This window comes from Chiroxiphia lanceolata, chromosome 1 (assembly GCF_009829145.1).
Source record: "Chiroxiphia lanceolata isolate bChiLan1 chromosome 1, bChiLan1.pri, whole genome shotgun sequence".
NCBI classification, from domain to species: domain Eukaryota; kingdom Metazoa; phylum Chordata; class Aves; order Passeriformes; family Pipridae; genus Chiroxiphia; species Chiroxiphia lanceolata.
The window spans coordinates 107,337,696-107,361,475 of NC_045637.1; the positions used below are offsets into that span (position 1 = coordinate 107,337,696).

The 23,780-nt window shown below is 41.8% G+C and overlaps 1 protein-coding gene across 1 annotated transcript; it reads left to right on the forward strand.

The window, feature by feature from the left end:
- The first annotated feature begins 1,408 nt into the window (after positions 1–1,408).
- Positions 1,409–19,968, forward strand: LOC116780584. Its single transcript, XM_032675776.1, has 10 exons — positions 1,409–1,498; positions 9,021–9,141; positions 10,564–10,669; positions 11,408–11,482; positions 12,195–12,251; positions 15,152–15,211; positions 15,696–15,757; positions 17,893–17,959; positions 18,243–18,292; positions 19,717–19,968. The coding sequence occupies exons 2-10, from the start codon at positions 9,080–9,082 to the stop codon at positions 19,859–19,861; spliced, it is 684 nt and encodes a 227-aa protein (XP_032531667.1). The 5' UTR covers positions 1,409–1,498; positions 9,021–9,079; the 3' UTR covers positions 19,862–19,968.
- The last annotated feature ends 3,812 nt before the right edge of the window (positions 19,969–23,780 follow it).

Consider the following 23,780-nt stretch of genomic DNA (forward strand, 5'->3'; position numbering starts at 1 on the left):
TGGGGGTGCTGGTGGATGAGAGGCTGGACATGACCTGGCAGTGTGTGCTCACAGCCCAGAAAGCCAGTTATGTCCTGGGCTGCATCCAAAGCAGTGTGGCCGGCAGGTCAAGGGAGGTGATCCTGCCCCTCTGCTCTGCTCTGGTGAGACCCTGCCTGGAATGCTGCACCCAGCTCTGGGGTTCCCAGCACAGGAAAGACACAGAGGTGTTGGAGCAACTCCAAAGGGATGTAGCACCTCTCCTGTGAGGAGAGGTTAAGAGAATTTGGTTTGTTCAGCCTGGAAAAGAGAAGGCTTCAGGCTAATCTAGCTGCAGCCTTCCAGTACCTAAAGGGAGCCTACAAGAAAGCTGGAGAGGGACTTTTTACAAGAGCATATAGTGACAGGACAAGGGGGAATGGGTTTAAATTGAAAGAGGGTAGATTTAGATTAGATATTAGGAAGAAACTGGTTACTGAGAGAATGGAACAGGTTGCCTGGGGAAGTTGTGGATGCCCCATCCCTAGAAGTGTTTAAGTCCAGGTTGGATGGAGTGCTGAGAAACTTGGTCTAGTGAAGAGTATGCCCGCCCATGGGCAGAAGTGTTGGAAACAGATGATCCTTAAGGTCTCTTCCATCCCAGGCTATTCTGTGATGCTATGACTATGGTTCCATGATTCTTGGCTTCCAGGCCTTGTGTTCAACTTCTCTACCAAGTGCCTGCTGGTTCTTTTCTGCAAACCTGTTTTCTATACAGGTAGTGCCCAGCCCCTACTGTTTCAAGGGCTTATTCTCTCCCAGCTGCAGGGCTTTGCATTTGCCTTTGCCAACTCTCAAGGTTCCCGTGAGCTATTTTTCCAGTCCATCATCCTCCAACTGACTGAGAGTATAGTCCATCCCATCAACCAGGTCATTAATACATCTTAAGTATTTTTTAATTCAATATCAGATGAGAAATGTTGCTAGCAACTGGCTGTCTGTTGAACTTCATACCATATATCCAAACCTCTTGAACCTAGTCAGCCAGCCAATGTTCCACCCAACTTACTGTCATCCACCTAAGCCATATCTCACCAATTTGGCTATAAAAATATCACAGAAATAGTATGGACTATACAATAGGTCTACAATAGTATGGCTACTACACAGTCAAAGGTGTTGCTAAAGTCAAAGTATACAACATCTACTGTTTCCACCTCATCCACAGAGCCTGATAGAACATCACAGAAGGCAATCAGGCTGGTCAGGAAGGATTTGCCCTCAGTCAGTCCTTTCTGACTGTTTCAAATCCCCTCATCTTTCATGGCATGTGGGATTGGGCCCTGTGGGATGTGGGCTGTAAGCAGTAAATGGTGTTGGTGAGCACTGGTGAACATGTAGAGAATGCTGTCCTCAGGCATGGAACCTTACAACCATGTCCACTGTTTGCATCACAAAGACTGCTGAACCATGTCCCAGGACTGGATCCTTACAGGCACAGTCATGTCCATGCTTCTTCCGGAGTAAAACATTCCCTCAGGTAGGCAATAAAATTTATAGCAGTTAAGCCAACAGCTGTTGCTTATCTGTTTGAGTTTGGAAGTAATTTTTTTACCATGGCATGATCACATGCCAGTAAATCACACTAGAAACTAGCCTTCAACTGCCTCCTTAATCTTCAAAGGAAAATTGTTTAATTCATACTATCACTTCCAGACAAAAGCAACAGGACTGTACAAAGTTTCCCACTAGCTACAGACCCATGAAGAGAGAGAAAAAAGTTTTAGCAAATATGTAGCCACTACAGCATTTAACTTTTGTGGCATTTTTATTTGATGTCCAGTTATTTTCTCTTCCAGGTAAATAGAGTATTACAATGTAGTAGAGTGAGGATTAAGGATAAAGGATAGCAATGGAGCCAATTGGACAGAGAAAGGGTATGGGGTCAAGTGTGAAGACAACATCACTATCACCAGAAGAACAGACCTGCACCTTCTGACCATCTGTCTGTCTTTAATTCTGTTTTCCTCTCTCTCCCAATCTTATTCTTTCAGATGAGAAATACTTTACTCTTTTTCAGCTCAACAGCAAGCAGCAACATTTGAAGGTCAAAACCACATAAACATGATAAGACATCCTACTAACTCCTAGGTGGCTGTAGAAAGTTGTTGTAATCAGTACATATGAGAGCTGGGAAGTTGCCACGAGTTATTATGGCCTTTCTCTAGCATCCAGAAACTACACGTTAATGGACCAGAAGTTCAACCCAATATCTGTTCAATGTACTATGCCACACCACAGGCTGCAAACCCCTTTCAATCTCCTATAATTAATGTCTGTGAAGAAAATATTAGCAGCACCAAAGTGCTGCTGGACTCAAATGGCCTAAGTCAGTGAGTCTTCGGCCAAATGTTGGTTCCTACTCTGTGCAGTACAGCTCTGTGGGGAGTTCACCTGCATCTGGTGAAAATGGGAGTTGTAAACATATATCCTTGGTGTGTTGTTGAGAGCAGATCACAAGATACCTCTTCATTGTTTCTGAGTATCTCTTTGAGCATTGAAGAGAAGGAGAATGGATAAGACTTTGAGAGATAGAAACAAGAATTGCCTATTGAGACTTTTATCAACCCTGGAATTTTGCGAATGAGGAATACAGGGCAGTCTAGACTGAGGAAGATTACAAGGAGACTGTGAAGAGTTTAAGTATCAAGATGTTGCCTCAATTTACAAGACAGATGTCTTTAGTAATTTGTACAAACTTTCTCCATGTACATAGGCCTGACCAGATGCATTCAGTGCACATGGTAGATGCTTCTTTGCATTAACTTTTTAGTATTTTCTTGATTTTTTTCCCTTGGAATCAAAGTTTAGTGATACAGTGATAACTACTCATCTCTGGATCACATGCAGATTATTTGAATACTGAAAAGGTTTTTGAACTTCTTCAGAAAAGCCAATGAATTGTCTTCTTAGAGGAAAAAATGTGAACAATTCCTGTTAGAAAAGAGTTCAGTTGATTTTAGCCAACCTTTACTAGCCCAAAGGGGCATGGATCTGTTTTACAAATATTTCTTGCATTTTTCACAAGACAAAAGAGCAGCATGCAATGGTCAAGAGCAGCTGCTCAAACCTTGAATTATCCACCTTGACCATGAATTCTCTGGAAGGTTTATCATAGAAATTATAGAAAGGCTTGAGTTAGAAGGGACCTTAAAGATCAGGAATGACCTTTCCCATAGCATGTTTTTTGCTCCAATGTCTTAAGCACAAAATTCATTGCTTCTGCTGTGCACTGTTGTGCAGAGAATGAAATAGAAACCAGCTTTTGCTTCTGCTATTGTGGTGGCCAGGTTGGGGAACAAGTTTGCTCATGGGCAGAGAGAACTGGTTTTGAGGCAACAACAATCTATATTCTGCAGTTTGGGTTTTCCAGTGCAGTTAATCAGTGAAACATGGTCAATGTCTTTGGTCAAGGAGAAGAGGGAAGCAGTTTAGACACACGAAAAGTAGATTAGATACTAGAAGCAGTGAAATCACTCAGAACAAGAGATATATCCTGGAATTTTACAGCATGTCAGCTACTTTCCTGTGGACATGTGTGAGTTACACTGGCAAATCAAACTGGAAATGCAAGGAACTCCAAGGTTTTTTCTGTTGGAATTATCTTCTGACTACCTCCTCTTCCGGAACAAGCACAGAGGTCTCGGTCTACTGGGAGGGTTCCCAGTTTAAGCACTGGGACATGCCCCTGGGAACCGGCTTGAAAAGATAATCCAAACAAAGCATAAAAATATCCCTTTTATTCCAGTTCAGATGCTGGTATGTGGTTTTCATGGTTGCCAAATCTAGCCTAAAAAAAACCCCAAAACAAAAAAACCAACAGGAAAATCAAGTCTTTCCAACCATATGGAAGAGAAGATGAAGTACTTTAAGCACTGTGACTACTAAAAACAAGATGAAGGCATCTTGTCTGAGCATTCGAGGTAGACATTCTTCTCTGAGCAAACGGGCTTGGAAATAGCAGAGAATTTTTTTAAAATACCATTGAATAAACAATGAATTTGAACATTGAAAACTCATGGTGGATGCAGAGCAGTGATGAACTCAGATGTTTAGGTTTTTTACCCATTCATAGGCAAGAAATCTCTATATAAATGAAATATTAATGACCATTGAGCTGCTCAAATGGGACAGACATCTGTACCACAGAACACTGGAAACCCTTGCCTTTTTCAAGTGAGGCCCTCTGCATCTGGTGACAAAAGATTTCTTCTTCCTCCAGAGGATAGGAGAGCTGTTCAGTGAGGGATTGTGAGCAGCAGCCCAGTACTTACACAGAGTGAAGTACATGGTCTGTAAAGAGCCCGAAATGTTTCAAAGAAAAGACAGAAATAATATGTAAAGGAGCACAAGCAGAAAAAAGGAATTAGAAGTTAACGCATGAAGTCAGGGAAAAGACACCACTGAGGCTGAAAAATCAGGCACACAAAAGATAGGGAATGGGGAAATTTGAGCAAAGCAAAGCCAACTGTCACTTGTCTATTTTTTTCTTAGGGCCAAGTTCCTCAGTTTGGAAGATAGCATTTCTAATTTTCTAAGTGCTGAGAGGATGGATGGAGAGGGAGAGTTATGGTATAACAGCTGCCAGCAAGTTGCTAGGGTTGACCAGATCTGCCTGGGTTCCTCAGCTAAAGACTCTGTCTCCCTTTATTTGCATCAGTCATGCTGTTTTGATGATATTTTTAGGAGATCAAATGAATGGGATGACCAGGCTGATACTTTCCATTGAGTCAGCTGAACACTAAAGCTAAACATATATCATCTGAGCTATAGCTGCTAAAATTGAAATCATTATGGATGTTATTGGCATTCAGCATAAGGAAGCACTTTGGAAGTGTTTTGTACACTGCTGAGAGTCGATCACTGCCTGACACAACTCACAGTCTGGGGTAGCAGTCAAGGTAATACTTCTTCAAGGAAATATCTCTTGCTGTTTTAAATCGAACTAAGACAACATTCTCCTAATTTTCTAGGCCTCTTGTCTCACCTCCTACACCATTACTGCTTCAGTCAGTGACCCTCTGTGCTACCCTGCCTATGGGAAAAGAGTCTTAAGGCTTTGCTCCCACTCCCTCTCTAGTCAAAACATGGCTTCTTCCTGGAAAGCTGGATGTCATTCCCATCTCTAGGGCTTCTCAGAAGTGGATGCAAAGCTGAAACTATCTCATCTTAGGCAACTATTGGGTTTTTTTCTCCCTGTTGTTTTGCATGCATGTATTCATGTACCTGTACAACACAGCAGTGTCTTGCTTTAGACAGACTTGTTTCATAGCCCATAGCTGAACACAGTTGAATACCAGTTTTAGATGTCTGAACTAAAAATAAACACTCCCTACTAACACATCACACACCTACACAACTAAAACTGCATACTAATTACCATAACAGCCAGCTTTCTGATTCCCATTTTGCAGTCATGGCTCTGGACTTCCAAAGAAAACTTCAGTGCACTACACTAACCCATCCCTAGAGGCTGATACGGAGATTCAGAATATATCTAAAATGTAAAGAGGCTCAAAAACAAACTACACAATTAATCGAAAACAGCAACGGCAAAATCATTCTTCCATTTAAAATTAAACACAGAAATAACATCAGCTCCAACTGGTCAGACATGGACTGCAGCAATAATTTGGTCCAGGTTATTGAATCTCGTACATTAGCATGCAGCACCATATCTGGCTTTAGCATCTGTAGTAGCTCAGAGACTGTCTCTGAAAAGTGACAGCCTTGCTGGACTGCTCACCACAGACCTCAGTAACAGCATAAAAAATGAAGATATGAGCAGGCAGCTTACTGTATGAACCACTTCAACAACGGCTGCATCACAGGTTTTGTCCATCACACAGTTTTTGTTGAAAAAGTTGAAAGTTTTGACATTGTAGTCTTCTCCTATAGAAACATGGTTTAATTGATAACTTCATCAGTTTATTTAGGCCAGGATATCTCTGTGCCTAATCTAATACAGTTGTACGGCATTAGATATCATTTGCTGGTCAGCAAGAGCTCTGAGGTGGTTTGTTTCATGAGCTTGCTTGTAGCCTATGCCCATGTGAGAATATATCTGGCTTCACAAGAATGCATCACTTCTAATCACCACCGTTAGCTTTATGTGCATCACGTTGCAGATAGCATCCTGTCTTTCCTGTTGTTCTCTGCATGGTTAATCCTTCTGTCATTCAGATTACTTTTTGGTGGGCCTACTGTGATGCATATTAGAAATCTCAGGACTCATGATGTCAAAAAATACTTAGTTATCAGATTCCATTGAGACTGTCTCAAGGGAAGAGAAAAATGCCCTGTTTGGTCTTTAATATATAGTCCATTTGCTCGTTAAAACACTTGACTTGTCGTCACTGAAATGCTGCCACACTGCATTTTCTGGTTGGTAAAAGTTAGTAAGGAGCAAGCCAACATATTTTAACTCTCTGCTGTGTTACTATTGAATGTTGATAGCTTTTTCAAGGCTCCATCTAAATCTGTTTCCCCTTTTGAGGAAAGAAAGTCTAGGGCATGTATTTGTTATCAGGAGCTTGTAATGGAGTAGCTTATTTGACTGGCACGATACAAGGTCCAATTTTAAAAGCACACAATTAACTTTAAGCACTAATTTTCTCATTCAAGTTGGTCATTATTTCTTTGCCTAAGTGCTTTGTTGAACTGGGTCCTGAATATGAAGCAGCCCTGTGTTACAAAATTAATTGCATCTCTGCCCCAGCAGCTTAGCTGCTTTGCTGACAGAACCAAACAGGGAAATTATATACTCTCTTTGCAATAAGAATTAACAGTACTGCTGATATGACTAGTACCTAAGAGAATGACCATCAGGAGAAAGGAATTTCAAAGCAAACCTGAAAAATAAGCCAAAATCAACAAGTCTTACACCTTGCTGGGGTGCGTTGTCTGTTCAGGTTCTATGAGCTGCCAAAGGATGAGATACCTGAGAGCAAAATCCTGCAGGCGAGACCAGGGCTGGGAGCCATGGTGGGATTAAGGGGACATTGTGAGGAGCAACCTTACCTGTCCCCCTCAACCCACACTGCACACCACTCACCCTTCTGCCACACTGATGGGGAGAAGCACCCCCTCATCGAGGACAGTGTGGAAATTAAACCTATCTGCACCAAACTGTCAACTGCAAAAGCCACATCTAGGACAGTGCCATTGCAGGGATGGTGGCAGAGCTTTTTCAGTTGATGGCAAAACTGAGTCTTCTTGGAGAAATACAAAGGCAAGAAGCTGAGTAGTGTGTGTTATTTTACACCACCTCGTTGTTTCCAAGGGCCTTGTGGGGTTGGATATGACAGATATATCTGTAACCATGTTTGGAAAAGAATTCTTCTTCCTTGTCAGTCATGGTGCATACCCCTCTGACTGTACCTGCCACTTTTTACTCAGGTTTTTCTTCATTTCTTTCTTATTTTGCTGTAGTTTGTTTTTTTTTTTTTTCCTTGCTTGTGTTCAGAGTTAAGCTTTTTGAAGGATGTTTAAGTAAGTCTTTGTGGTGGAATGGTGTGAAAATGTAGAAAAGACTTATGGGATTTTTTTTTGGTCAGTTTTTGCCATGTTTGTCTTCCTTCTTTCTTATCTCATAAGGGTGACCTTTGGTGAAAGATGGTGTAGACACAATGCAAGCATGTCTCAAGGCCCTCTGGCCCTTCACTCCCTTCCCTCCACAGTGCAAATATTTACAGGGTAGTACAGAAGACAAACTTTTGTAAAAATCCAAAGTTGTTTCTCTACCTGGATGGCAAAATTGAGGAGACTCGAGGTGCATAAAGAAGTTTAAATAATGCAAGGTGTGGGATGTCCTTACAAGGAACAAAATATGAATGTTTGGATTACTCTGGATTGCTGGGATTATCCTGCATTTTAGAGATGATGTATGAAATCTCACTCTTTGTCCTCATCTTGTTCTCACCTCGTTCAGTAAAAATTTGGTTTATGTCAGAGGTTTCACACTGCCAGACTGAAATGCCTACATTTCCTCTGCCACTCTGTCTACACTCCCATCTCTTGTCTCTCACCTTGTAAATACACTTGTTCATTTGAATACACTTGTTCATTTGGAGTGAGCTGGGGGATTTTGTTCTATCCCAGGCTGCACAGCCACCACTCCTGTCCATAGACTCTCACAGGGCTGCAGGCTGCATCCATATCAGCAGACAAGTTACAGCACTCAGAAGGGCAGCTGCCCAAAATCTGTGTCTCAGTTAATATTTGTCATCCTTGTTGTGAACATCAGAACTTCAACCCCTTTGCTCTATAAATAGGGTGGCAGAGCTATCCATGGGAAATACCTGTGAAAGCTCCTTTCCTGCAGACTGTTTTGTCCTTGAAAGCCTGTGTAAAATTTCAGCAGAGCTTTTTTTGCTTGGGATCAGGGGGTGGGGGGGGAAGAAAACTGTGTCGCAGCCTCACCCAGTACTTCCTTCTGCTGAGCAGAGGCTGAGTGAGCTGCTGCAGCTTCCTCCTTTGCAGCATCCCTGGGGGCACTGGTATGTAGTCCTGTGCCTGTGGTAACCTCCTAGCTAAACCCTGGATGGGGGCTGTTCTTTCTGGATGAGTCCCTTACACCCTGTATGATGGTCTCATGCCTATTTATGCCTAAATGTCCTGTCTAAAAAGGGAAATAGAGATAAATTCAACAGTTACAGTAGTAAAATTAAAATTAGACTTACCATGGTTTAAAAACAAGAAAAAGAGCCAAGGGGTTTTGTGTTTGCATTTAGCAGTTTTATGGCAGTCTCTGCTATGAAACAGGTTGCATTGCTCTGTTAGAGCTTGATATAAGTTTTCTACCAGCCTGTCTCAAAATCTGAAAAAATCTGGTATTACAAACATATAAGAGACAACCCACTGTGAGGTCTGTCAGACACAAAGAATTGGGGAGAGCAAATTATATAATCCACCTGAGCATCTCATTCCAGCTCTGCAGGAGATGGGGCATGACACAGTGTTTTGTGTGAAACAACAGATTTTTCTGTGCAATGTTTTTGTAGGAAGATATTGCTTTCAGATGTGACCTCATCTACAGAGTGCAAAGACGGATCTCAGCAAGATGGGTTCCGAACTTCTTGATGAAAATAAGCAGCCCGTGAGTGAAAACCAGCATGTTGAAAGGTGAGTGCCACTTGAGCAAATTCCCTCTTTACTGTGTCTTCTAGAACAAGCAGAAAGCAAGCTACACTAAATTGTGAGGAGCTGTCAACTCTCTTGAGGGCAGAAAGGCCCTGCAGAGAGACCTCGACAAATTAGAGAGATGGGCAATCACCAACTGTATGAAGTTTAACAAGGGCAAGTGCCACATTCTGCACGTTGGACAGGGCAACCCAGGTTGTGTGTATAGACTGGGGAATGAGAGGCTGGAAAGCAGTGCTGGGGAAAAGGACTTGGGGGTCCTGGTAGATGACAAGTTGAATATGAGTCAGCAGTGCCCTGGCAGCCAGGAGGGCCATCCATGTCCCGGGAGGCATCAGGCAAAGCACTGTCAACCAGTCAAGGCAGGGGATTGTCCCACTCTTCTCTGCACTGGTGCAGCCTCACCCTGAATTTGTGTACAGTTTTGGGTGCCACAATATAAAAAAGATATTAAGCTGTTAGAGAGTGTCCAAAGGAGGGCAACAAAGATGGTAAAGGATCTGGAGAGGAAGCCATATGAAGAGCAGCTGAGGGCACTTGGTCTGTTCAGTCTGGAGAAGAGGAGACTGAGGGGAGACCTCATTATAGTCTTCAACATCCTTACAAGGGGTAGAAGAGGGGCAAGTACCAATCTTTTCACTCTTGTGACCAGTGACAGGAGTTGAGGAAATGGCATGAAGCTGAGTCAGGGGATGTTTAGGTTGGATATCAGGAGAAGGATTTTCACCCAGAGGGTGGTTGGGTGCTGGAAAATGCTCCCCATGGAAGTGGTCACAGTACCAAGCTTGTCCGAGTTCAAGAAGCATTTGGACAATGCTTTCAGGCACATGGTGTGATTCCTGGGTTGTCCTGCCCAGGGCCAGGAGCTGGATTAGATGATCCTGATGGGTTCCTTCCAACTCATCATATTCTATGATTCTATGGGAAAACGTTTAGAGTCTTTAGCATAATAAGGTTGCAAGGTGGACAGTTTTGGTGTCACATAGGTCTGAGCAGAAGTACAGGTACTTCCCAGACTACTCAAAACTCAACATTTTGTCAACTTCCTTCTTCTTGTTAGGCTAAAATAAACATGAGATAAGTTTGTTCCCTATATATCTTGTTGCACCTACTTCTTGGCAAAGTCAGACAATGAAAAATACAGAAAAATGCAAATGCAATAAAGTATTTTGGAAAGTTTGTCAAAATCATTCATTGGTCAAAAATGGGATTAACTTGGTGTTACATAAAAAATCTTGATTTGGTTATTTTATCATCATCTTATGTAACAAGAAAAAGCATGCATGGGGGGAGGAAAGAAATGCAAAAGGTATTGTGAAATTTGAATTTCTGTTTTAATGCTATTGCTTCTGCCTTGCCTATTTTCACACAACTAGAATGGTGGCTGACACTCTCATTGTGTAGTTTTCAGATATCACCTGTGCCCTCTGCGACTGAGACGGGACAGAAAGATGTTGAAGGCTTCACTTCCAAAATGGGCAAGAAAGAACCGGAGTGTCAGACGGAGGAGGTAGGATGTGGACTTCTAATGGGTCTTCTGAGGTCAAAGACCACCCCAACCATGTTGTACTGCCTGTAGCTGATTCATGGTGAGAACGTGGGCAAGTAACTTGTACTCCCTTGGTCTCACTGCAGTCAGAAGAGTTTTTCTGGGTGATTCAAAATGGCTTTCGCCCTCTGTTTCATGTGCTTTTGGGCAGAGAAGGGGATGGAGCATGCATACAATCACACACAAAAATATTTACCAACAGCATCATGTCAAAAGAAAACTTGTAAGGCCAGGCAATATTCTAATTTAGCTAATTGCAAAGCAGAAATTTATGTACATTATGTACTTTTCAAATATTATGAATGTCCTGCCAATTAAAGACAACTGCAAAATAACACCAAATATGTTTTAAATTATTTAAGGACTTACCTTCAAAACAACCTTCATCTTTCCAGTGTTCTTAAGTTCTTAATGTTTCAGGCATACTTTGAAAATAATGTCCTCGATGGGAAGCAGAAATAAGATGACTGTTCCTGAAAAGACATCTTTAGAAACTTCTACCTTCTTATTGTCTGTTGACTTCAAGACTAGGCCTCACAGGGAAACTTTCTGCCATCTTGAACGAAAGCACACAGCTCTGAAGAATCAAGAACCTTGTATAAAAAGAATAGAGGAAAAACTGTACTCTCCACTGCATTTTTTCTTCTTAATAACATTTATTTTGATTTTTCATGATATACATTTGATTTTAATTTTCAGACTGCTCAATTCCATGAATATAATCTTCTCAAGCGTCAACAGGTTCCATGTCCAGAGGACATAAATAACTTGAAAGTAAGTGGTCAAATAATAGCATATTCTGCTACTAATGATTTGATAAAATCTGTAGTATACACACTTTACACATTTTTACTTGATGCCCAGAAACGTCCAGATACTTCTGTTTCTCAAGGATTGATTAACTTGAGCAAGAGCATCTTTTCTGGGGAAGAATGCAGCTGGACAACACACTGGCTGATAATAAGTCAGAAATAACCTGTGGTAAACAGGATCCTCAGTCAGGGATAACATTTGGTACACTAGGTATATCATATGCTTAAGGAGAAATCCAGTTCCTTATTTAAAAGCTTTGCAGTTTAGACACAAGAACAAGAAGACATAAGACCAGAGTTGCTGCCACTGGTAAATACAATCAAGAGGACATTTTTCCTGTTCAGCTAACCCTTCCACTAATTTCTACATGTAACTGCAGTATGGAATGGATTGGAAGCTGAATTCATGAACGCACACATACACACCTGTTCCTCCACCTTGTTTGTAAAACAACCTCAAATAACTGGTAAAGGAAGGATTTATTGGTTGGGGTTTTTTTTAAAGAAATAAAACCAAACAGCATAATTAACATTAAGAATCCCTATAGATAGGTATTGAGATACGCAAAACTTACAGCGAGACTTGTATTTGTCTCCTATCTTACTAAACCTCTGACCACCTTGCATCTCACTCTGTCCACCCTCACCCACTACTAACCCTTTTTCTGTCACAGGCATGTTTGCAGGAGTCATTGAGAAGGTTAGAGGAAAAGACAAAGGACTTTATAAAGGTATGAACATGGTCTTGTGAAGACAGAAATAAGCATGATATGTGACAAAAGAGTTTGAAAGTTGATGACAAGATTACTAAAAATAGATTGTAAGTTTGGACTTGCCCCAGAGCAATGAAGACCCTGTCAGGGCAGCTCTGTGATGTGCAACTCTGCCCAGACACGGGTGCAGTAAAGCTTTTGCTGGTTGTCACTGGCATGACAAAACTCCCCTATCATTGCTGTCTCTGAGTGCAAGGATTTCTTGAGAGCAGACTTCTGGATGAGTCACAGTAGCTTCAAGTTTATGGCTTACTGGGTCTTTGAGGTCTCTTCTAATGCCACTCAAGGTGAATCTCAAATTGTTTGGTCCCAAGGCATGCAGTTATCCATAAAGAAATATACATGATCCACCTTTATTTCACATATATCAGATGGTGACTGACCAATTTTCCACCATGCATTTTCCTATTCTGCTATTTTGTGGACATAACAATGGCTTAAACCCAACAGGCTTTCTTGTCATGTTTTACCACAGGAACAAATACAAGCATGAGGGTAGCTGGCACCTTGGTTTTTCTCTCCAATGGAAGGTGCCTTGGGTTTCTAAACACACAGCTGCAATTTAAATTAGCCTTCTAGAATTAAAATCTTTCATATTCCATCAACTATCATAAGATTTTAAAAAAGTGTAATGCTAAACAAAATAGACTGTTCTGACTTACAAATTAATTTAATTTTCCTGCTTCCCCCCCGGCCTTGACAGGCTTATCATTTCTTTTTGTTCAGTATGAATAAAGGAGAGATTTTTTCCAACAAAACAATTAAATGCAAGCACTTATAACAAAGTCTACAGCAAGGTTTTTAAATTATACATATGTCTGTGATTTCATGCAAAGTTATAGAAAAGCAAAACTTTTAGAAAGGACAGGCCTCCATAAACCAGGCCCTCTTGATTTATGAGTCAGCAGAGTCATGGGATCACAGAGTAATTCAGGTAGGAAGGGACTGTGGGGGAATCTTTGGTCTGACCTCCCACTCAAAGCTCAGAGCAGGGTGCTCAGGGCTATATGCAGCCAAACTGTAAAAACTCCAAGAAAGGACCCTTTCCATCCTCCTGGACACCTGCACAGCCATCCTGTGGCCTTATCATCAGGTACCAGGGGAAGCGTAGTAGCCACATATGGTCTAACAAGTACTAAGTAGAGGAAGAGAGCTCTTTCCACAACCTACAAACTATGCTTCTGCCAATAGGGGTGGGAAGCTGCTGGTCTCCATTGCTGCCAGGGCACACTGGGAGCTCCCACTCATCTTCTGTCCCACCAACCCCAGGCTTTTCCTGCACTCCCCAGCTCCTGAGGATGCTTTTTTGCTCAGGGCATTCTGCGTCCCCCAAGTTACTGAGTGTTCCACCCCTTGTTTGTGGTGGTAGAACAGTCAGGACTATTGGCTGATGTACGACATCTTGTCCAAGTCCATGACTGCACATGCAATTGCCCCCTGCCATCATCCCCTCAGCATTAGCTTATACAACCATGGCTAAGCAGGTCTGCAAGTGACTCTGCAGCATACATCATGTGATTAAAAAAAAATGTATTTCCAATATATTTGGTTTTTTCACTTAAAATTTACTGAATCACTCAAATGCAAACCCAATATTATTTTAGCTTTTTTTTTTTTCCCCCAGTACTTTGTCCTGTATTTCAGTTCTCAAACTTAAGGAAGGACTGTTGCAGTTTCCTTCAGATACCGTTCCTCATTTTACTTACTTTACTTCAACTCACTGCACCCAAACACACTTATTAGATGGTGAGGTCAATAGAGTGACCCAGAACCCTACTGGTGCCTCAGGCACAGCATCATCAGCCAGTCACAAGAGAGGATTGTCCTGCTCTGCTCTGTGGTGATGCAGCCTCACCTTGAATACTGTGTGCAGTTTTGGGTACTACAGTATAGGAAAGATATAAAGCTATGAGAAAGTGTCCAAAGGAGGGCAACAAAGATGGAGAAGGACCAAGAAGGGAAGCCATACAAGGAGGCTGACGTCTGAAGTCACTTGGCCTGTTCAGGCTGGAAAAGATGAGACTGAGGGGAGACCTCATCTCAGTCTACAGTTTCCTCATGTAAGGAAGCAGAGGGGCAGGCATGAAGCTGTGTCAGAGGAGGTTCTGGCTGGATATTAGGAAAGCGTTTTTCACCCAGAGGGTAGTTGGTCCCTGGAACAGGCTTCCCAGGGAAATGGTCACAGCACCAAGCCTGCCCAAGTTCAAGAAGCACTTGGACAACACTCTCAGGCATGTGGTATGAATCTTTGTGAATATTTGGGCTGTCCTCTGCAGGGCCAGGAATTTGACTTGATGATCCTTGTGGGTCTCTTTCAGCTCAGAACATTCTATGATTCTGCTACTGATCCCCAGTGAGCTGCCTGTCGCACCAGTCTGACATGTAATGCAGGTGCTGCAGAGCACTAGTTCCTGCTGATAATGAAAAAATGCCTCCCCAGTGGTCACAAGCAGCTTGCTTGTGTAGATCCTCTGGGTCTGATAAAATGGTTATAACCACCCTCAAAGCATTTATCTCAGCGTGGATACCATCTTCAGCTTCTGTCTTCTATCCCACTGCCTATTCTTACCAAACAGATAGGAATTTTATTTCAGTAAGGTTTTCCTTCACTGCTAATACCAGCCACAACTTCTGGGGCCAGAAAGACTGTCAAACACATAGTGTGATCACGTAATCCCGACTTCCGATAAATGTTTGATGGATAGGAAGTGCTGGTTTGTAGCTTTTTATAAGCTCTTTTCACAGGTGACTACTCTTCTTACAAGAGTAGTCTCCTTACACTGAAAATTTGATCAACACTAGTTTTAATATAAAAACTTTCCCATTGACAAGTCATATTTGATTTTATTGGTTTTTAGGCAAAAAGCAAAATATTGGAAGGAAGAGAATTAGTCATATCACAGGACAAAGTCTTAGAGGTATGACATTCTATTGCATATCACATTACATGCTCTTTCTTTGTTCAGACAATCACTATCCTAGAATAGTTTTACAAAGGTGTCAAACAGAGAAACAATAGAGTAAAATATAATACAGGTAAGAGTGTGGGGAGTAGGCCTGCCATGAGTCTCAGAAATACAAAAATAATGCAACACTGAGAAGTTTTCAGTTAGAAGTTTTGCAGACCATAGTCTGCAAACCAGCAAGAGTGGTTTTAAAACAAGTAACCTTGTATTATTGGGAACATAAGTCACCCAGAAAGTTACTGCAATATAAAACTAATACCAGGAGGGCAGGTTCCTGTAGATTTCTATCAGAGTCAATTTGGGAGAGCAGAATATAATATCTGCAAGGGTAACACTGATGCTGATCTCATGCTAATAAGCTCTGACTTGACTTTTATTGCACATCAGACTGATGGACTAATACTAAGATTGTTTGCTCTTCTTTTGAACTTTTAAGGGCATGCAGATAAAAATAAAGCACTTACACAAGCAACTCAAGCACCCTGAACTAATTGGGTTGTAAGTATTAGCAATGTCCTCTATTCTGGGTTCCTTTTTTTATAGTTTCCAGAATGTTTCCACATCAGCCATACGTGAAGCACATGCTTCATGATTGTAAATTAATATGGTTTATGCAGCACCAAACAAGCACCTCATATTTATGTAGAACAGCTTCTTTTTCTGTCATATAATCACCCAACCACAGAAATGCAAATGAAATTTAGACTTGCAATGTCTCATCTCATTCTTAAGAGATTCCAGGAGTAGCTTATCTTTTACTCAGTAGACCAGAATTGTAAGGCATTTCCTGGATATTAATTTCAATACTCTTTCTTAATAACCTATATCAGGTTTGTAGTATTATTTTGCAGAATAACAAGCAAAAGCAGCACCTTGAACAGCAGCAGCATAGCCTGCAGCTACACACTTATTTTTACAAGCAAGTGTTCCCTTTTCATGGCCAGAGTACAAGTGACACTGAAAACATGCTCCCCCGTCAACTAACTACTGTACTGTAGTTTCCTTTAAGCAACGAGGTTACATAGGGTCTCTGAATTTCAAAATACATCTAAGTACTAAGCCCAGCACAGGGCTTCTCGCTCTTACTCTCCTGTTTCTCAACTGCATAGCAATGCAGATATCCTCCAACTTCAGTACACACGAGGGGTTAAGTATTCCTTCTTGCAATCACTTCCAAATTAACCCTCAAGTATGATGTGCCAGCATAAGTATGAGCCCCTTTTAAAAGCTCCTCTTTCAGTCCTCTGAAGTGGTTTGAGATTCAGTTTTGTGCAGAAAGAGAGCTGTGTAACGACATTATGTATGCACTGCATGAACTGTAAGAACTCAGGCTGAAATATAATCTAAAGTTTAAAGCAGCAAGTATTTTAGAGGATATCTGCTGCTTGCAATAGTACAGCTATCCGCACACCTGAAGGGCACTGCAGATCTATTTTAGTTACTGTAGTGCTTCCATCAGGCAATGTCATCATAGAAGACAATAGCTTGCCACCACGGTAGCACGTTTGATGGGAGAAACCGGGTAATACTAATGCTCTCCTTCAGTAAAACAATCTAAATAGCATTCACTCTAGGCTGTTCCATACTTGCTTACTACTGCGTGGCTACTTGAGGATTGCCTAATTGCCTAATTGTCTAATTTTGTCTGTTATGGATGAACCCATGAATTCAGCTGTTACATGCGGTAATTCCTATGAAAGTGCATCAGGTAAAAGGGGTTGTCAATCTAGGTGTGTACAAATACATGACAAGGTACAATATACCACCAGAAGTTTGAGGCTTTCTCTAGATGGTTGTATAATGTGCAACAAGGGGTTGTATAGCATAGCAACACTGAAATGGTCATGATGGAAAACATTCTTTTTCTTTCTGCTAGCAGGAGAAACTCAAAGGAATTGCAGACTCAGATAGAAGCCTTGGGAGCAGGAAGCAGGTAAAGAGGGGGGGAGATAAAAAAGAATACACAAGATAAAAAGCATGTGCTTTGTTAGAGAAGGTAGTTTGAACAGCCTGACAACACAAACTGGCAAAATTCTGATTTTAGCCTATTGAGACAGTGAAGTGATATCAGTGCTTGGACTGAAAATTCATTGTTTGCCTCTCCTTATCCCTGCTGTTGCTCCTGAAGGGTGACTCCATCCTAAGAATCCTTATTGGATCTCCAGTTCCTAGGTGGTTGCTGGAGACAGACACTTTTTGGAAGCTGACTGTCTGCAGACATCCCCAGACATCATGTTCTTGATGCCTAATGAAAGCAAATAGAAGTTCAAAACAAAACAAAGCTACACATATTTTTAGAAAGAAGAAACCCAAACATGTTCAGTCTAGAAAGGTCAAATTTAAGATGTAGGGAAATGGGATGGAGGGAGAAATTATATCTTTTTTACAAAGTTCCCAAATGAACTTTTTACAAAGTTCCCAAGTGAACTTTGCCATCAATCTAGTCTTTACCCCTTATGCTGTTACCGAGCGATACTTTTTAATGCAATTGTCTATGTAATGGGAAGCAGTAAGAAACTCTTCTCCACAACCAAGGCATCTGTTAGGTTGCAGCACCTCCTCATGTTGTCTTCATTAATGTGCAATGAGCTGCGTTAGTTGCAATCTCTGTTGGTGTTTCTTTTTCTCCACAGCCAAGAAAGAAAGGAGGTCGATGACTGCCCAAGCTCTCTCGTTCAGAAGATAGCCATGGTGAAACTGGTAAAAAAGAACTGCACTGGTCTCCTTACACCTGCACCTGAAGGGCCTCCTCCATCTCTCTTTGTTTCAAGTTGGAAATCTTGTTTCATCGAATGCGACTCCTTTTGAGTTTTTCAGCCCCAGTGGTTCCTTATATCACTAAGTTCCTATGTCTCAGGCTCACCACTTCTTCTTATTCAGTTTTGTCAGTGTGCAAGCCATTTTAAATTCTTCAATGTTTTTTGTCCTAGAAGTCAGAAAACTTCATTTCAAAATCATTCATGTCTCTTTTTCCCTTCTCTAGACCCGGAAATCAATGACCGACTACTTAAAAAAATTCCGTTTCTATCTTGGGTAGGTAAAATATTCTCATTACATGTACACTTGCTTAGTTACACCTTGAGCACCATGGAGATAAGATTATTCTGACTAGTGCTGGAACATCATAGGAGAAACAGTGCAAGGAGAGAGGAGAAATGTGAGGCAAGTGTAGAACTCTGTGTATGTAAACTTAGTGGTGCAGCAGGTTGAAGTAATCTAAGTGCAAACTCTGTTCTAGCCCTTGGGTATGTTTCCTTAGGAATCTACTCACCTGTCAACTCTGAAAAAGCATCATTTAAGCGCATACTGGCAAATGTCTCCTTCCCTCCTCCTGAGGAAGAAAGGGAGAAAGGCCTAGAGTCTGAGCACCTGGTTCTCTCCCCCTGAGTGCTCCATTATCAGCCCTCCATCAAACCACTTCTCTGCATACTCCCCTCACCAGATGGATACTGAGGTGTTATTGGTGGGCTTTCCCTTGCCTGGACCAAAGTAATGTGGACTCCATAACTGCTGGGGCAAGTGATGCCACTTCTCTATTTTCGTAGTCTTGGCTGAGGGTAGTTTGAAGAAAAGAAGACATTTATGAATGAATTCTTCAGTAAGTCACTTTGTGATCAGGGTACAACTGCTTTTGAAGCTATTTGTAGATTATTTGATGAAGGCTGTTGGTGTGAGGGTCACCAACTAAAGCTCATTTTCTTTGTCACTTTCCACGATCATTAGCAGGACTGTCTCCCAAGACAATCCTGTGATAGTCTTATAGCACCTTTGTAAAAGGAAAGCAACCTTCAGTTTGCTTCTGTGAGGTAGGAAACTCTCAGATGGATCTTGCAGACAGTTGTCCAGAAAATAGATCAGTTGGTTTTGTCCCTCTTGAGGAGAAATAAGCATTTTTTACTATTACAGGACCAAGTACAAGTGCTTATGGCTCTTTTAATTTGGGAAGCTTCATTTTCATTCCAATTCATGCATTTTCATGTCAGGAAGCTGCTCCTGCTAACACAGAGTATTCACCTGTGGGAATAATCTTCCAAAAGGAGCAGGTAAAAGCACTGCAGGGTTTGTCTGCACAAAACAAGAGAGAACTGGTATAGACCAAGAGCATGGCAGGACTCACAATGACCTACACACTCCCTACCTCACTTCAGACAGATTTCTTCCCTACAGGCTTCGGTTGCCCGACTGTAAAATGATAATAGTGTGCATTTTATCTGCTCTGTGTTCTCAGTATATGTTCACAGCACAAAAACTTTGGTGGCAAGAGCCATTGTTAAGTGTTAAACACTTGCCAGGAACAGACTCTGTGGTAATATAGCTAGTAACATAAAGGAAGGATTCTGAGTTGACCAGGGCAATGAAATACAAGATTATATGCTCCGATAGTTTTTAATATTAATAGACCTTTTTTACAGTGTCTATAATTTTTTTTTTTGGTGCATTTGTCTCTCTTGTTGCAGGAAATGTGTGTGGCTGCTTGTCAGACACCTACTGCACTGTGGCTGCTCATGCTTAACACTTCTATTGGTTTATAAACACCTACCTGATGCTATCTGGACATATCAGCTACTGGACAGTATCTGCCATCAGCCGTGGACACACTAACCCTAGAAGATTTTGAAGACTCCAGACTGGATTTCTGTAGGGTTACTGTATTGCTTCTGGGAAGACCCGCACTTTAAAATAAAGCATTCATGAATGCTAAAAGTATATGATGATTTCTGTCTTTCCTCTGCAAACTGCATTAACTCCTTAGAGGAAGAAACTAAAGCCCATGTATCTCAGCAAGAGGGAGTATGCTTAAGTGCATTCAGTTGTTCGCTGTCAGAGGTGGGTCTGAGACGGAAAAATTGCTTCAATGTCCACATTCTGATCTATTCCCGAAATCCCTGAATGTCCTGTCCCCATCACCACAGGCATGAGTTTGGGAAATCTGTAATTAATCTAAATAGGATCTTCTGTTAATGCAAATTTAAATGACCTCATTATCATCAGGGCAGTGATAATTGATAGGAGCTGAATCTTTATTTTAAAGAATGCCTCCTGGCAGATTCAAGACCAGTCAGGTCTGTGGATTAGCCTGTCAGTCGACTGCCTTGCTGCCTGATGACAGAAGTCCTGCAAATGGCCTCTCTCATACACACAGAGCAGCAACAGTATTGCACATACACAGCAAAGCCCTCATGAATAATATGGTGTTTCCCATTTTGCTCACAGCATAGGAACTACCTACAGGCAGTGTCAAGCCCTCGTGTACCTTGGAAAAACCTGTTGTGCACAGACCACGTGTCTGACCGAGTGTAGATTTCAAATGTCCTGCATAGGCAGACGTCATTAATATGTTTTCTATGTACTTCACTGAGCAGTCAAGACCTTCCCATCCACTGCAGCACAGAGGAGACCTTGATCAAGCTCTCACTGGTCCCACAAAACCGCTCTTTCTGGATGCTTAAGAAGGCTTCACTGCAACCTGCCTTCTGGGCTTGGTTGTCCTGAGAGCCCTCCATGTCCTAATTTTCTACCCTCCAGGAGGGCATTGCACTCCCTCCATCCTTGAATAATTTTTGGAAGTAGACTGTCTTTGATCACAGTGGAAAACACACTACCTTCACAATGTCTTACCCAAGGGTTAAGGGACATGCAGACTTGCAGACTGCTTGTTCTAGTTGCAAATTTCTGTGCCTCATCTATGAAAGGAGACTACGGTGGTCTCCATACAAAGTCTATGGCTACTTCTGTGATTCTGTGCTTGAAAAGGTATCTCAGTGCTTCATCAAGTATCATTTGGTATCTGTGATTCCAAGTCTTGCTGACAGCATGTTTTTTTCCTGAGTCTTCCACTTTCACCACCCATCATCTACATGAGAATACTGGGAAAGAGTTCTGCCTGGTTATCGTTGCCAACTCGTGCAGTAATGAATTAGAGCTGTTGAAGAACCAAATAACCTGGAAAATAATTTTAACTTCCTTCTCATGTTATTTCCTGCTCCAAATATTTATGCTCTTTTTCACGGACTAGGAAAAGCGTGAAAACCATTCTCTAATGAAACAGTATTGGTCTACTTGTCATATGCCTTTCATGGTGAGTACCTGGTGGGAAAAAGGAGCTTAAACAATGAAAGCTAGGAAGGTAAGTGCACACAAAATGTTTACGATGGAGCAAAAATGTTCTGAGAGCGAAGCACAGTAGCAAAATGTCCTGTTTCTATGTAGAAAATGGAGGTTTCAAATTTGAAAAAGAAAATTCACTAAAGTTATGAAGAGGATATACAGCTGTAGGAAGCCCATCTTATGAGACAGAACATTTGTAGGTACTCATATAAAAACCTCAGCATATTAGAAACAACCATGAAAATCTGCAAAAGTATCACCTAACTGAATTAAAAGTTGCATGGTAAAGCTCCAGCCGCTGCCTGCTTTCCCACATCCAGCTCTGGGAACACTTCTAACACTGACACTCCATGTTTCAGTCCCCACACCTCACATGAGGCTGGACTTGTGTAGCCTGGGGGAAAATTTGGAAGCATGCTCTGAGATGAACATCTGTGCCTATTACTTTGTCTCTACTAAAAAAAGAACGAATTCCTAAGCCCTCTCTGTTACTCCCTGTAATTTCCATAATGCGCGGGTTGTGATCCTTGTCACAGGAACTCTTTCAGCAGAAGGTTTAGTGGGGAATGATTTTAGTACTGTTGTTCAGCTCTGCGAGTGTAAGTCTTTGTGAGCAACTTGACCACAGAGTTTAAAACACAAGCTAAAGCAGTGTGCCACTCGATGGTGGCACAACAGAAAAAAATTCCTGATTGAACAGCCCAGTTTGCAGCCGTGCCTGGTGGAGGGGATGGTAGTTGCTGTAGGGAGGGCATGTGAGGGCAACGGTAGGTGTTACGGAAAGACCAGAGCCTGTTTGCTGCTAAAAGCAAGGCAGTTTCCCTGTCTGTTCAGCTGACAGCTCCTCCTCCTCCCAACAGGCAGAACTGAGGGCACTTTCTGTTTCAGTGCCGTGGTGCTGTGCTGGACGGGATACAGAGGGAGTCTTGCAGGGAGTTCCAGAGGAGGTGATGGTAAAGGTGCTGCTGGGAGTAGCCTTTCAAACCCCAATATCCAGCCATGGATGCATTACCAAAGACATACTGTGCAAGACTTGGGAGAAAAGACCACTGCTTATCTGGTTTCTTCCTTTGCACATCCCAAATTTTGCTTTTTTAGTTCCTACTCAGTTTGTATGCCTAAGGTACACAGTGTTTAGTGAAGTCAGATTGTAGAATTGTGATGTTTGGTTTGCTAAAGTTTTCTGTCTTTGGTTTTCCCTAGTCAGGTTTATCTCACCAGTACCCTCTTCTCTGAGGGGACTGAAGGAAATCATTGCATTTATAAAGGAACTTAATTAACTTCCATGTCAGCTCTTCATTCCTCTCCATCCCACAAGAGCACCTAATTTCATGGGGGAAAAGTGCTCAGTTTTGATTATATATATATTACATATATGTATTTCTCTTGTAGCTTTTCATACTTTGAGCTGATGAAAGGCACTATTTTGGGTGGAGCTGAGTCACGTGTCTCTTCTCATCCTCCACAGAGCAGAAGGAAGCCTCAGGATAGGGCAATAGATCCCTCCATCAGACCCATCAAATCAATGGTTTAGACTGGTCTTGCTGCAGTTAATTCAAGTTTTCTTGTGTCTGTCTTGATTTACTGTATCTGCCAGGAATGCATAGTTGACTACAACATGGACAACTGACATTTTATATATTAGCACTTTTATGCTGGATGGGATTTTCAGGTGAGCTGGTGTAAGCCTGCTTGATTGGCATCAAGAGCAGCTTCGCTTCAAGGGCCATGCACCATCACCTGGGTATTCATCATGCTCTGGGTGTCACTGATGTTTGATATGTCCGTTCTAAGGTTTTGTCCCCTCTCCACTTCTTCTTCTCTCAGGTGGAGAAAAGATGGTTGCTGAAATCAGACCTCAGTGTCCTGAGAGACTATGTTGTCATTTTGGTTCAGATGGAATCGTTTGACAAGTCCTTCCAAGTTTATGTAGCTGTTTCCCTCTAAACCAGGAAAAGGCATTTAAGGGATGTGGGAGATTATAACTTAGAAACACAACGGCATTGAATACTCATGGTCCCTCTGGCAAGGATCTGGAAGAGATGAAGGAAGGTACAGGTATATGAAACGAGCACACTGCAAAACAGGGCACCTTTCCTGCATGTAGAAGTACCTCTGACCATTAACACTCTCTAGGAGACCCTTTCTTCACTGTTTCAGACTCTGACTCTGAGACAGCTTGCTGTTGCCCTAGACTGGCTTAAAAAAATTCCAATGTGTTGAAATTCATCACCTTAGGCAAGTGAATGCATAGCTCCTGTGTTTGCATAACCTGTTCCCCAGCACGACAGTGCCTTACTGAATAAAAGCCTTCCTATTCTGCATCCCACAAAGGACTGAGTGATGTGAATGCAAAAGGTTTGGGTAGACTCACATCTGAAAGCATGAACAAGTTGGAAGAGAAATCTCTTGA